This window comes from Bubalus bubalis, chromosome 5 (assembly GCF_019923935.1).
Source record: "Bubalus bubalis isolate 160015118507 breed Murrah chromosome 5, NDDB_SH_1, whole genome shotgun sequence".
NCBI lineage: Eukaryota > Metazoa > Chordata > Mammalia > Artiodactyla > Bovidae > Bubalus > Bubalus bubalis.
The window spans coordinates 131,931,836-131,944,394 of NC_059161.1; the positions used below are offsets into that span (position 1 = coordinate 131,931,836).

A 12,559-nucleotide genomic window follows, 5' to 3' on the forward strand; every position below is an offset into this window, starting at 1 on the left:
CCCTCCCTTCATTTCCTCACACGGAGCAGGGTGGGGAGCGAGGACCAGACAGGCTTTGACGGAAAAAGACGCTCGACAGAGCCTCAGGCCAACACGGAGTGCGCCCAGGCGGACTCGCACTCCCGCTTTGGTTGCCAAGCACCTGTGTCCCTCTGCTCCTCCCTCTGCCCCCTCCCTAGACCTCCGCTCTCCAACCTGGGGGCTCTCTCAGGGCAAGGACCCACCTCCGCCACCCTGTCGACCGACTCTGAGGACGCAGAGCAGGAACTCACGTCCCGTGCGTCTGTCTGCAAGCACCTCTGGGGCCGGGAGCTTCGTGCTCAGCTGCTCAGAACCCCAGCGGTGTTTCACACAACAGGCCCAGATGCTACCCTTTAACCGAAACCTGAGGCCCACACCATCCGGAACTCAGAACCGCTCAGCCTCTCGGAGGAAGTCCAGCACGTGACCGGGGCCACGGCCTCCACGCGTCCCATTCACCGGGAGGGGACCTCCTAGAGCTTCACGGCAGTGCTGCACCAGACATGTCTGCCACAGACTTACCAGGACTTTCCCTCCTTGGAGCCTCCAAGGCCTTGAAATCCGGACTAAGGGAGGCCGACCTCACACCCAAGACCTGCAAGTGACGTTCGAGCAACGAGAGCCCTGCTGCTCAGAGCTCCCACCAGGGCCCCTCGGGCTGCTCACAGTAACGCCAAGTGTCTTTTTCCACAACACTCCTGAACCTTTCCCTTGGGTCTGACCCTGTTTGACTTTTTAAAGCCAAGAAATGCCACTTAATCCCCAAAAGACGGTCTTTCCAATAATTTCACAGCTATAAAATCCTGACGTGTTGCTGCCAAAAAATAAATAAATAAACGGAGTGAAAATCATTTTAAGAGGAAAGAGAGGTAATGCTGAGAATCTGGCCTGAGAATACACTCCTCACGAGGGCACCTCGACATCTCACAGAGGACACAGAGAGGAGCCAGGACACGGCGGGGACAAGGGGACTCCCTGGAAGCCGCAGCATGCAGTCAGACCAAAGACTTCCTTCCTCTTCCAGCCTGGAGGCCCGGCCCTTCCCCAAGCCTCAGCACAAACTTCCTAAATCTAAGAAATATAAATTATGCGTAAGAGTGCAAAAGGAAATATGCAACAAGAGCACTTTTTTCAAAACGTCAGCATTTTTTAAATGTACAGACAAGACTAAACTGAACCTTACTTAAAAAAAAAAAAAAAACTTTAAAAAGTTAAAATGCAGACTGACCATCCCTGATTCTGATCTTTACTACTACCCCGGAAAATCAAGTGCCAACCCTGTGTTTCAACATTGAAGTTTTACACTGAATTTAAATTTTCATGTCCAATTTATGACTCATAACAAATGGAATTTTACAAACAAGTAAAATTTTTTAAACTGTAGTCATGCTAAAATACAATTCAAAGGAGTGCCCAGTTTCAGCGAAGTTATTAACAACAGAAGCGGGGGGATCAAGCTCCGTGGTGACCAGAGGACAGGGCACTGCCAGCCGCCCTCTAGCTAAATCACTGCGCCGGCAGCAAAACCACACGCTTTCTCCAAGAGCACAGAAACCGCTTTCGGCCAATGGCTAATTACATCTGTCCCCTTGAATCCCTTCATTTGAGTGAGTGCCTGGAGGGATTAAATGAAAAGCCTCCAAGCACCTTGGAAGTGTCTCGACTCGTCTGTGCAGCCCCAGCTCCCGCCACCACGTGCATGGAGGAACAGATGGCATTTTCCTGCCCGCTGGCGACACGATGGGCTCCACAAGAACAAGTCTCACCCCTTCTCTCCCTCAGCGCGGTCCCCGTTACTCTGTGGTCAGTTCTGACATTTTCAGCAGGTTCTACATCTGGAGCAATGTTCTGGCATCAACAAGTCAATGCGTAAAGCTCCTCCGCTGATACCACCGTATGTGCAAAAGCAAACAGAAGTCCCAAACAACCAAATGAATAGCAGATAGCTATTATTTTACCCGTTTCAGCGGTTCTTTCCTTTTGTTTGCTTTCTGTTCGTTGTTTTGGCCACTCCATGCAGCGTGCAGGATCTTAGTTCCTGACCAGGGATGGAACTCGTGCCCCTTGGACTGGGAGGGCAGAGTCTTAGCCACTGGACCACCAACAGATCCTTCACTGTGACTTCAGTGCTTGAACGGATGGCCCTCCAGGGACTGTGCCAGTGAGAAAAGCCAGTCTCAGCAGGTCACACACTGCACCGCTTCACTCACACAACATCCTTGAGAGGATGACGCAGAGACAGAGAACACACGCGTGGCCAGGGCAGACGCTGACCACACGACGTGGCAGAGGGCTTTGTGATGGTGAGACAGCTCTGCATCTGCTGAGCTGGGGTCACATGAAGCTGCACCTGGGGAAAGCACAGAGGCCTTGGGGCTTCCCTGGCAGTCCAGTGGCTAGGACTCCTCGCTGTCACCGCGGAGGGCCCTGCTCGGGGAACAAAGATTCCGCAAGCCTTGTGGCACAGCCAAAAAGAACATACAGACCTACACACGCGCGCGCTCGTGCACACGCATGTACATCCTGCATACGTACCTGAGAAACGTGACTACACCTGGCAGACTGCACCAGTCTCACTTCCTGGTGTTGGAGCTATACTGCCGTGAGAGAGGGGAGATGGCTGAGGGATGCTGGGGCCTCCCTGTCCTTTTCTCTGCAACTTCCTATGGCTCCATATTTATTTCTGAATAAAGAAATTATTTTACAACTAGGACTAAATAAAAGGAATAGAATCTTTTTAACAACATGTTTAAAAACAATCGAGAGAAACAGTTCATGAACTCCCACACACCACATTCACTGAGTCAAATCTGGCGGGCTGAAGTCAGTAAGACAGGACTAAGTTAATGTATGAGGCACGGAGCTGGCTTGGTAACTGAGCCACAAAGCTACACGGAGCACCAGGACACGGGCACCTCTCAGGCCCGGCAGCAGCTTGCAGCCAGCCGCCACCTGAGGCAGAGCTCACGCTAAGGGGGACATTTAAGAGACCACATCATGCGGAAAGGTAAAAGAAGCCACAATTTTAGAGATGAAACACTTCAGTGATACTTCAGCTACACACTCCGTCCGTGTCAGTGGGGGAGACGGAGCTCTGCGGCCGTGGGTCCAGGTGCCCTCTCTGCACAGGGGTCACTCTCATGACAGGAAAGCAGAGCCACAAGCAGAGGAAGCGGGGACCCCTCACCTGCCACCGAGGGCTCAAGCTCAGAGCAGCTCTGACCAGGTGGCAGGCTCTCAGGTCAGACCTCCTCCTCCTCCTCCTCCTCCTCCTCCTCCCTGCTGTGCCCACTGCTCACCCGGCCTGCCCAGAACAGGCTCCGGATCGCTCCCAGGGTAGAGCTTCTCTGCACTCACCTACTCAGCTACGGGGTGACCGCCTCACACAGACACTGCGTGTGGCCCCCACCCTGTGGGGCTTCCAGGGCGGGGCGGGGAGGGGATAGAGAGCCACGAACTGCCCACGCTGTCCTGACAGGAGAGGACAGCCTCACGTCTGATGCAGGGTAGCAAGAAGGTGCGGTAGGAAAGCTGGTTTTGAGGAGGGGGCCACGTTAAACAGAGGCCTGAGCCCACCCCTGGCCCTCCAAAGGATTAGGCACTTCTTCTTACAGCAGCTCCTTCATTGAAGACACTGTCTAATTCACTGTTCCACACCAGCTGCTCAGGGCCCAGAGTGGGGGTCCCCACCAGGGCAACGGCTGGAAACATTTCTGGCTGTCACAACGGAAGCATTTAGAAGGTAGAGGCCACAGGAGGGAGTCACACAAGTGATCAGCGCCAAATGCCCCAGGCAGAGGTGGAGAGTCTGTCTATACTCAGTCGACAAGCCAAGTCCACACGCTGTGGCAGACCCAGCACAGAACACATCTAGTTAGCAGAACTAGTCTACCAAACTGAGAAAAGGGATTTCAAGCTCAATGACCTGCCCAAATCAATTTTCTTCCAAAATGAAAGGACAGGTGTCAAGGTTAATTTAAGGCAGCTGAGCCCTGGCCCAAGGGTCTCCTGAAGCAGCAACACACTCACACTTAGCTTTACAAGACACATTACGACTATGCATGTTATTATCTAGAAAATCACATTACACAGCAGAGAACAACAGGATACTGCCCTACTTGTAAAAGCGCAGACCTCAGGGTGTGTTTCCACATGGATTTCTTGCAGAAAAGGGAAAGGAACAGAAGCTAGAACCTTCCACAGTCTGGGTCCTCCACGCCAGTCTAAGGAAGTGAGGCGATCACGGGAGGGCTCCGGACAACATGTACCAGCAGGTGGTTACATGCGTTCTCTAAAACATACAGTGAACCTCAGCTACTGAAATCTACAAATGTCTGGTGGGTAAAAAATGAGAATTAAAGCCAGACAAGAAACTGGTTTTGTGTATTTCATTTTTTTAATTAAATAAAGGGAAAATCGAAGTCGCTCAGTCACGTCCGAATCTTTGCGACCCCATGGACTGTATAGCCTACAAGGCTCCTCCACCCATGGGATTTTCCAGGCAAGAATAGTGGAGTGGGTTGCCATTTCCTTCTCCAGGGGACCTTCCCGACCAAGGGATTAAACCCTGGTCTCCCACACCGCAGGCAGGCTCTTTACCATCTGAGCCACCAGGGAAGCCCAAATAAAGGGAACATTACCTGAAAATCAACAGGAGTTTCTGCACACCAAAGTCAAATGTATGGGTGGATGAAGGGTGCACCCCCGGCCTCCAGCCAGATTCACCTTTCCCTGTGGATTTTTCCACTCTGCGAGGGGCAGGCACATGTCGCTGAAAACGCGATCCCTGACCAAAGATAGTGGGCAGAGCAGCATTCCCCCTAGGCCATCCCACCCCAACGCCTGAGGCCAATTCCCTGGGAACGAGTCACTTTAATCAGGGCCTAACAGGCCGCCAGGACCCGGGTCAAGCAGCTGCTTCCCCGCAAGACGCGGGTTTCGCTACTCCCACTCCCAGTGAAAAGGCACGCTATGCTGGAAAACGCTGGGTTAGATGCTCCGTTACCAGAAAGACCGGCGACTGCTCGGGGTGACATCATGCTGGGGAGGGGCGGCTTCGCTAGAAGCCCCTCAGCAGAGCCAAGACCCCTGCGCGGGTGCTGAACGCTGCCCGCACCCCGGACCCAGCCCCAACCCCAAGTCCCCTGCCCTCCAAGTCCGCGCCCCGGACTCCAGCCCCAACCCGAGGACCCCCGCCCGCCAGGGCTGCGCCCGGGAGCCCAGCCCCAACCCCAGGACCCCCGCCCGGAACCCTAGCCCCAACCTCAGGACCCCCGCCCTCCAAGTCCGCGCCCGGGACCCCAGCCCCCACCTGCCCTCCAGGTCCGCGCCCCGGACCCCAGCCCCAAACCCCCAGGCGCCCTACCCTCCAGGTCCGCGCCCCGGACCCCAGCCCCCAGCGCCAGGACCGCCGCCCTCCAGGTCCGCGCCTCGGACCTCCGCCCTCCAGGTCCGCGTCCCAGCCCCCAGCCCCCGAAGGCCAGCGCCGGCCAGCCCTTCACCCCGGCCTGCGCCCCCGCCCCCCGCAGGCCGGCCCGGCGCCCAGCCACTCACAGTTGCGGATATCCGAGATGAACACCGCCAGGCCCCGCATCCCGTCCCCCTTCGACACGGCCGGCATCTTCGGGCCTGGGGAGCGGCCTGGGCTGGCGGGCCCTGGGAAGGAGAGGGCAGCGGGCCGCAGGAGTGGGAGCCGGGAGGAGCCGCCTCAACCCAGTCGCCTCAGGCTCCAGCGCCGCTCTCGGGGCCGCCGCGCGCGCGCGCACGCACGCACGCTCGCTCGCGCGGCGACCGACGGCGGCCGGGGCGCGGGGACGAGCACGTCGGCGGCGGGCGCGCAGGCCCGGGAGGCGGCCCCGGGAGCCGGGCGCCGCGGCAGGGGCCCGGCGGAGGCGAGGGAGCGCCGGCCTCCGCCGCGCAGAATCCTCATCGCCGACCCCTTCCCGGGAGCCCCCACCGCCCCCCGCCCCGATCCCGCCGCCGCGCCTCCGCCCACACTCTCACCGCCCTCCCGCCCGGCTCTGGGGCCGCCTGACGTCGGCCTCCCGCCATCCAGAGCTCTGGGCCAGCTGCCCATCACCCGTCCGTCCAGAGGCAGCCCGTCTCTTTGCAAAGGGGAGACTGAGCCCTGAAGACAGCTTCCCCCCACCCCCTTGACAGCACCAGGGGACCAGGGCTCAGTCTTGAATCCAGTTCCTTGGCGACCAACCGCACCCTTTGCCACTGTTGCCGCCCCCCACCTCCGCAGCCTGGGGAGGTGGAGGCGAGGACCAGGGCCCACCCGCAGTGCACTGCAGGGGTCTTAGCAGGCAGAGACCCCAGGACTGTGTCTGGAGAACAGGTGTCCCCACCGAGCTCTCCTTCACGAAGTGGGATGGCCTCTCTCTCCAGAGAGGTTTCAATGCCACAGCCCAGACCCACCCCGGCTCACTTCCCAGTAAGAGGCTGGGCCCCTGATGGACCCTGGCTAGGAGAACAAAGGGACAGCTCCCCTTCCATGGACCAAGGACCCGAGCTCTGGTCCTCTGGGACCCCTGGGGGAAGCCAGAACCTGTGGAGACCCGAATCCATATAAGGCAGCAATTTCACCACCTTCCAAAACTTGCACAGGGCGGGCGGGGCTGCAGAGGCCTTCCTGAAGGAGATACCCTCTAGGGCCTGTTTCCCCAGGGGAGGAGATAACCCTACCATAGCCAGGCCTGGGGACTCAGGTGAGGAGACCATGACCCACCCCCGGCAGCCACTCACTGGGCAGGGCAATGCCAAGAGGCTGCAGGGGCTTGTGCATGGCATGGACAGATGGCACACTCAGCCCACAGTGGAGGGGCTTCTTGGAGGACAGGCTTAGAGATGGACAGGCATCACACCGCTCTCATTGCTGACACTGGGCTTCCTACGCCTCCTGGGATCCCTGCACATGTGTGTGTATGTTGGCGGGGAGTCCGTGCGGGGGAGTCGGCGCGGGGGAGTCGGCGTCCAGAGACTGATGAGACGTGCCACTGGCCGTGAGAAAGACCCCAGCCTCCTGCCTCCTGGCGCGCCTTCGCCTGCCCTTCAGGTCACTTAACCTTTCGGCAGTACACAGCGCTCCCTTTCTTGGGTTGTGTGAACTGGACCAGCCCGTGCTGGTTCCCAGGCCCTCCTCCTTCCATGGCCAATGGGAGGGAAGGCCCCAACACTTGCATTCTGAAGAAGAAACAAAGGCGGGGGAGCCCAGAGCCAGGGGCCGTGGTATCAGAGTGATCCTGCTTGTACCTGGGCCTGTCAGTTTTACGAGTGACCCAGTTTCCTCCCTATAATGTCTGGAGGGGGTTGTTGACAATAACTTTCCAGAAAATAGGGGTTGGCATCCTGGCCCGGACGGGGCCGGAGGTCCAAGCAGCCGTGCGTGTTCGGGGACAGGATGTGGTGTCCTGGGCCCCCGTGGTCCCCTGTGCTCACCAGGAATGATGTGCTCAGCCAGGCTCCAGGGACTGAGCATATCCCCCATCTTGGCCAGCAGGCAGGGCATGAGGAATTCAAGAACTCTGTGGTAGGTGGGGCCTTTGAAGGAAGCCAGACCACCTGGAGGACAGAGATGAGCTCAAGCCCCTGACTGCTCGTCTCGGGGAGGCAGGAACCTGCCTGTGGTGGCCCGTCTCCTCTCTCGTAGCCATTAAACTGAGTCCAGAGTCACACACGGCAGATTTGGATTGTTGTGAAAGAGACACGGAAGGTGGACCTGTGGCCTCCAGCTGGGGCCCAGAGAAGGTGGGTGGGGGGTGGGGCAGCCCAGGCGATGCCAAGCCCTATTCTCCAGGAGCCCCATCACCCTCCACAGCCCTTTTCCCCTCATTAGACAGCATTGTCCCCATACTTGAAGACCCAGTCATGACATCCTTGGAGAGGTTACTTTGTAGGAGAAAAGTCAGTTTGCCCCCAAACCTCCTGGCCCAGCCCCATCCACTGAGACCTGGGACAGTGAGGTCCCAACGCCCAGTCAAGCCCGGATGTGAAGGCTTGGCCACCAGGAGAACTGCAGGAAGCTGAGCGTCTGTGGGTAGAACTCTGTAGGATGTGTGCAGGATGGATTCTGAGAGAGCAGACCAATCCCAAGGGGCACTCAGCGATCTGGGTCACCTGAGTCTGCCTGGGCAGTTGAGGGTCTGGAGGCTGGAGGCAGTGGCCCCGTGTTTAAACAGGGTAGAGATGCTGGAAACTCCTGCATATGATGCAGGGAAAGGAGCTCAGTGCTGTGCTCTCTCCCAGTTCTGGAGGCTGGATGCTGTTGATCAAGTAGGACTGGTTCCTTCGAGGCTGAGACTGAGGATCTGGTCCAGACCTCTGTCCTTGGCCTCTCGACAGCTGTCTTCAGCCTGTGTCTCTCACACCATCTTCCCTCGATGCTTGTCTGTGTCCAAATTTCCCCTTTTTACAAAGACACTCGTCATGCTGGATCAGGGGCCAAGTGTGAACTCCTCTTAATGAATTACACCTGCAACTACCCAGATACGGTCCCATCAGAGCTACGGGGACTGAGGACTTCCGCGTGTGAAACTTCAGAGGACATAATTCAACCCAGGACAGACGATGACTTGAGTGAGCACTCTTGGGGACCTGATTTTGAATCCCTGCCCCTCCTTTTCCATTCTCCTACCTGGAGCACGGTTCTGATGGCTGGAGCTCCGTTGCACCCCACCCCTGCACTGCGTGAGCCCTCAGGCCATCCATGTTTGTGCCGCTGTGACTGGGGGCTCTGTTACACCTGCCAAACCTAGATGCTGATTCCCACCTGTTCCCATGCCCAAGGTGCTGTGTCAGTGGGATTCTGGTGCCTGGGACGTGTCAGAATGGCCCCCCAATCTGTCCTGTGGCTTGTCATCAAGACCACGTTCGAGGGCCATCTGGCTGCAACATCTGTCACCCCATTGATCACCCCATTGATTTGGCTGATCTGGCTGGCTAGGCGGGTGTCCCCTTCCTCCTCCACAGCTCCATATGCTTCCCTCCCAAAGCTGCATGCTCATTTGAACAGGACAACCTCCCCCAATGGCAGGGGACTGTTCTGCGGTCAAGAGATTTGAGTAGCTGTATGGCCCTGCTGGAACCTCCAGACAAGCTCTCGAGGTCCGTTTGGAAGAAAATTTAGGGTAGTCAAGCTTCTAAGACTCCACACATGCGTGCTAAGTCCTTTCAGTTGCGTCTGACTCTTTGCAACTGTACGGACTGTAGCCCGCCAGGCTCCTCTGTCCATGAATTCTCCCGGCAAGAATACTGGAATGGGTTGCCATGCCCTCCTCCGGGGCATCTTCCCAAGACAGGGAACCAACCTACATCACTTACACCTCTTGCGTTGGCAGGTGGGCTCTGGTCCACCAGTGCCACCTGGGAACCCCCTCCAAGATGCCAGACACCCACAAAGGAGGTGCTGCTTGCAGCGGTCTACCTTTCTTTAAACAAAGAAACAAAAACAAACACCCAAAGGCCCCCAAACAAAGACATTTCACATCCATTCCCCTTGGGCTTGAAGGGGCCTTACGAGCACTGTCACTCATGGGCTGCAGGAGCAGCGCAGCTGATGACACTGACCAGGGGAGGGTAGGGGGATGGCTGTGAAGACCCGGCCCCACTCCACGATGCTGCCAGGCAGGCATCCCGTTCACCTCCAGAGCAGGAACGCATGACTCAGTCTCCCTGAGGTACCTGTTGAAAAACACACCCCTTGACCTTAAAGCACAGATCAGCCAGGCCGATAGACAGCCAGCTATCCCCAAACAGGCCTCTTGTTTTAGTGCGTTTGGGGCGTCTCGGGCCTACACTCACCCACTGCAGCTCTTGCCTCTAAGGGTGAGCTGATGGAATCTATGCCAATTTTAAGATTAGCCTGAGAAAAACAGCTTTGGGAAAGAAAATATGCCTAAAAATATCACTCCAGGCCTTCAGCACCACCATAGGCTCAGACAGTAAAGCATCCGCCTATAATGCAGGGGACGTAGGTTCGATCCCTGGGTTGGGAAGATTCCTTGGAGAAGGGCATGGCAACCCACTCCAGTATTCTTGCCTGGAGAATCCCATGCAGCCTGGTGGGCTGCCGTCCACGGGGCCGCAAAGAGCTGGACACAACTGAGCGGCTCACTCATGGTAGTTTCCTCCAGATGCTGCAGCAAATCATCACAAACTGATGGTTCGGGAGTGGCAGAAATGGACTCTCTCATGGTTCTAGCAGCCAGAAGTCCATGGTCAAGGTGCGTGCAGCGTGGGTTCTGCTGGAGGCGATAAGCAGCACTCCACTTCCTGCCTCTTCTAGCTTCAAGGGGCTGCCTGCAGCCTCGGCTAGGGGATGTGGGACCCCGTCTTTGCCTCCCTCAGCCCATGGCCTTCTCCCCCATGTCTGTCTCTGATGTTCCTCCCTCTCCTAAGGATCCCAGTCATTGGATTGAGGTCTCCCCCTAGATCCAAGTTGACCTTGTCCCAAGCTTCTTACTCACATCCGCAAAGACTCTATTTCCAAACAGGGTCTGTGTCACAGGGGCCGGAGATCGGGACGTGGACGGCCTGCCAGGGTCCAGCACTCCACATGCCGCACTACAGCCCCCAAGACACGCTGCCCATTTGGCTTTGTGGACCCACGTACCGTCTCACACTTGCTATGGTATTTTCATGTGGGCATGGGGTAGCGGGAAGCATTAAAATCCAGGACCCACAGCACAAAGCACAGTCCCTGTGCACGGCCCCCGCCTGTCACAGAAGCCCACCTTGGGGCGCAGCACCTGCCCTGCCGCTGACTGGACACCCACGTGCCGGTCAGGCTGTGATGCCCCGGCCAGGTGAGCTGGGGCGGGGCGCAGGGACAGAAGCCTGCTGTGCTGGCTTGGAGCGGTATCTGGAAGCTTCCGCTCCATGTGACACGCCCTGCACCCTTGCCCTTCTCCCTCTGGACTTTGCTTATCCCAGCACCCAGGGAGGATGTCTCCATCCACAAACAGGGGAGGGCTGGGCGGCAGGAAATCCGGACGTGCGTCCCTCCTCCTGGCCTTCCGGCCTGAGAACCGAATTGAGGCCCAGAAGTGACAGGACACCCTCGGTGATCATGCTCGTGCCCTGCCCTTGGGGTGACCCCATTAAAACAGGACAAGTCACGGGAGGCCCCCGGCAGGAAAGCCTAACCCTGTGCTGACTAGGCAAATGAGGAGCGCCTTGGGGCCACCGGCGCCCTGGGGCCACCGGCGAGGACAGGGACCCCCTCCCCCGCCCCCGGGAGCACCGCCGGCCCAGGGGAGACACAAGCCCGGCCTCCTGGAGCTCCACAGCCACCAGGCACCGCCAGCAGCCACGTGTGGGTGCTCTCGGGGTATCTACAGGCAATGGGCTCCCCACAGTAAGTCAGGGATGCCCTCAAGGTCACCCTGGAGAGGCCGCCTCTGACTTGGACTCCTCAGCTGGCCAGGTGCCCCTGAGGTGGGGTGCTCTAGCTCTGCAGTGTACCAGAACACAGGGGAGGGCTCAGTGGTGGCAGCAGGGCTGGCCTCTGAAGGCCCTCTTGCTCCACGGGGCCTGCATCTGCCCTGGTGTGTCCTCTGGTGTTGCATCTGCAACAGGCTGGGAACAAGGTGGGCCAGACCTGGGCTCACCGTTCAGAGCCTGGACCTGACAGGGCAGGCTGCTCCTCAGGCAACAGGGCCAGCGATGGGGGCTAAGGGTTAGAGTTTAGGGGCTGAGCAAGGGGGTTATACTCAGACTTACATTAAATTTAAATAATTGGGATTCGATTTATTAATGTTCCAATTTAAAAGCTTCATTTTTTAACCTGCTAAGTTCAATTTTACAAGCCCTGTTATCCCCTTTATAAACCTGACAGATTTTATAGTCATTTTTAAGGCGCCTCTGCCATCTTTGGAGAAGGAAATGGCAACCCACTCCAGTGTTCTTGCCTGGAGAATCCCAGGGACGGGGGAGCCTGGTGGGCTGCCATCTATGGGTTCGCACAGAGTCGGACACGACTGAAGTGACTTAGCAGCAGCCGTCTACAAACTCAGTTAATTAAGCATTTTCAACACTTCAAACTGAATTTATCTTTTATTTCATTTCCTTTTATGTGCTCCAGCTTGTCTGAATTGAGAACAAAGTATCAGGTACTTCAAGAACTCATATACTCAATCGGTTAAATATTTAAAATGGTGAACCCCAAATTGTTGCAAATATTCCAGAAACATGAACAACCCAATGTGTTCAGATTTCACTTAATCTGTAAATGCTAACATTTGGCTGAGATTCTCTTAAGACACTTGACGGTTGGTATGTGACATGCCTTAGGCACACTCGCCAGCCCCCATCCCCTGGGAAGACCGTGGGGGTCAGCTGGCAGGAATAGGAGGAAGAGAAAGAAGGAAATCTGAGTCGGAATAAAGAGAACAAAGTTCAGTTCAGGGAGAAGCCTCTTGAACAGAAATGGGGAAACAGCCGTGGGGCGGGTGTCAGGGCTGGCCCAGCAGGATGGGCTGTGTGGTTTTCTGGAGGAAACTGCTGGGAACAACTCTGGATGGCGGGCGTCCGCCAGCTT

General features: G+C 57.0%; 1 protein-coding gene across 3 annotated transcripts in view; it reads right to left on the reverse strand.

Annotated features, from left to right (window-relative positions):
• Positions 1–5,791, reverse strand: part of AP2A2 (adaptor related protein complex 2 subunit alpha 2) — a 67,122-nt gene extending 61,331 nt beyond the window's left edge. For all 3 annotated transcript variants that reach the window (XM_025287033.2, XM_025287032.2, XM_025287031.2), the window contains exon 1: positions 5,575–5,791. In XM_025287033.2, coding sequence (XP_025142818.1) covers positions 5,575–5,641 — 67 coding nt within the window. In that variant the 5' untranslated portion in view covers positions 5,642–5,791. The remainder of the gene's footprint in view (positions 1–5,574) is intronic.
• Between the last annotated feature and the right edge of the window lie 6,768 nt (positions 5,792–12,559).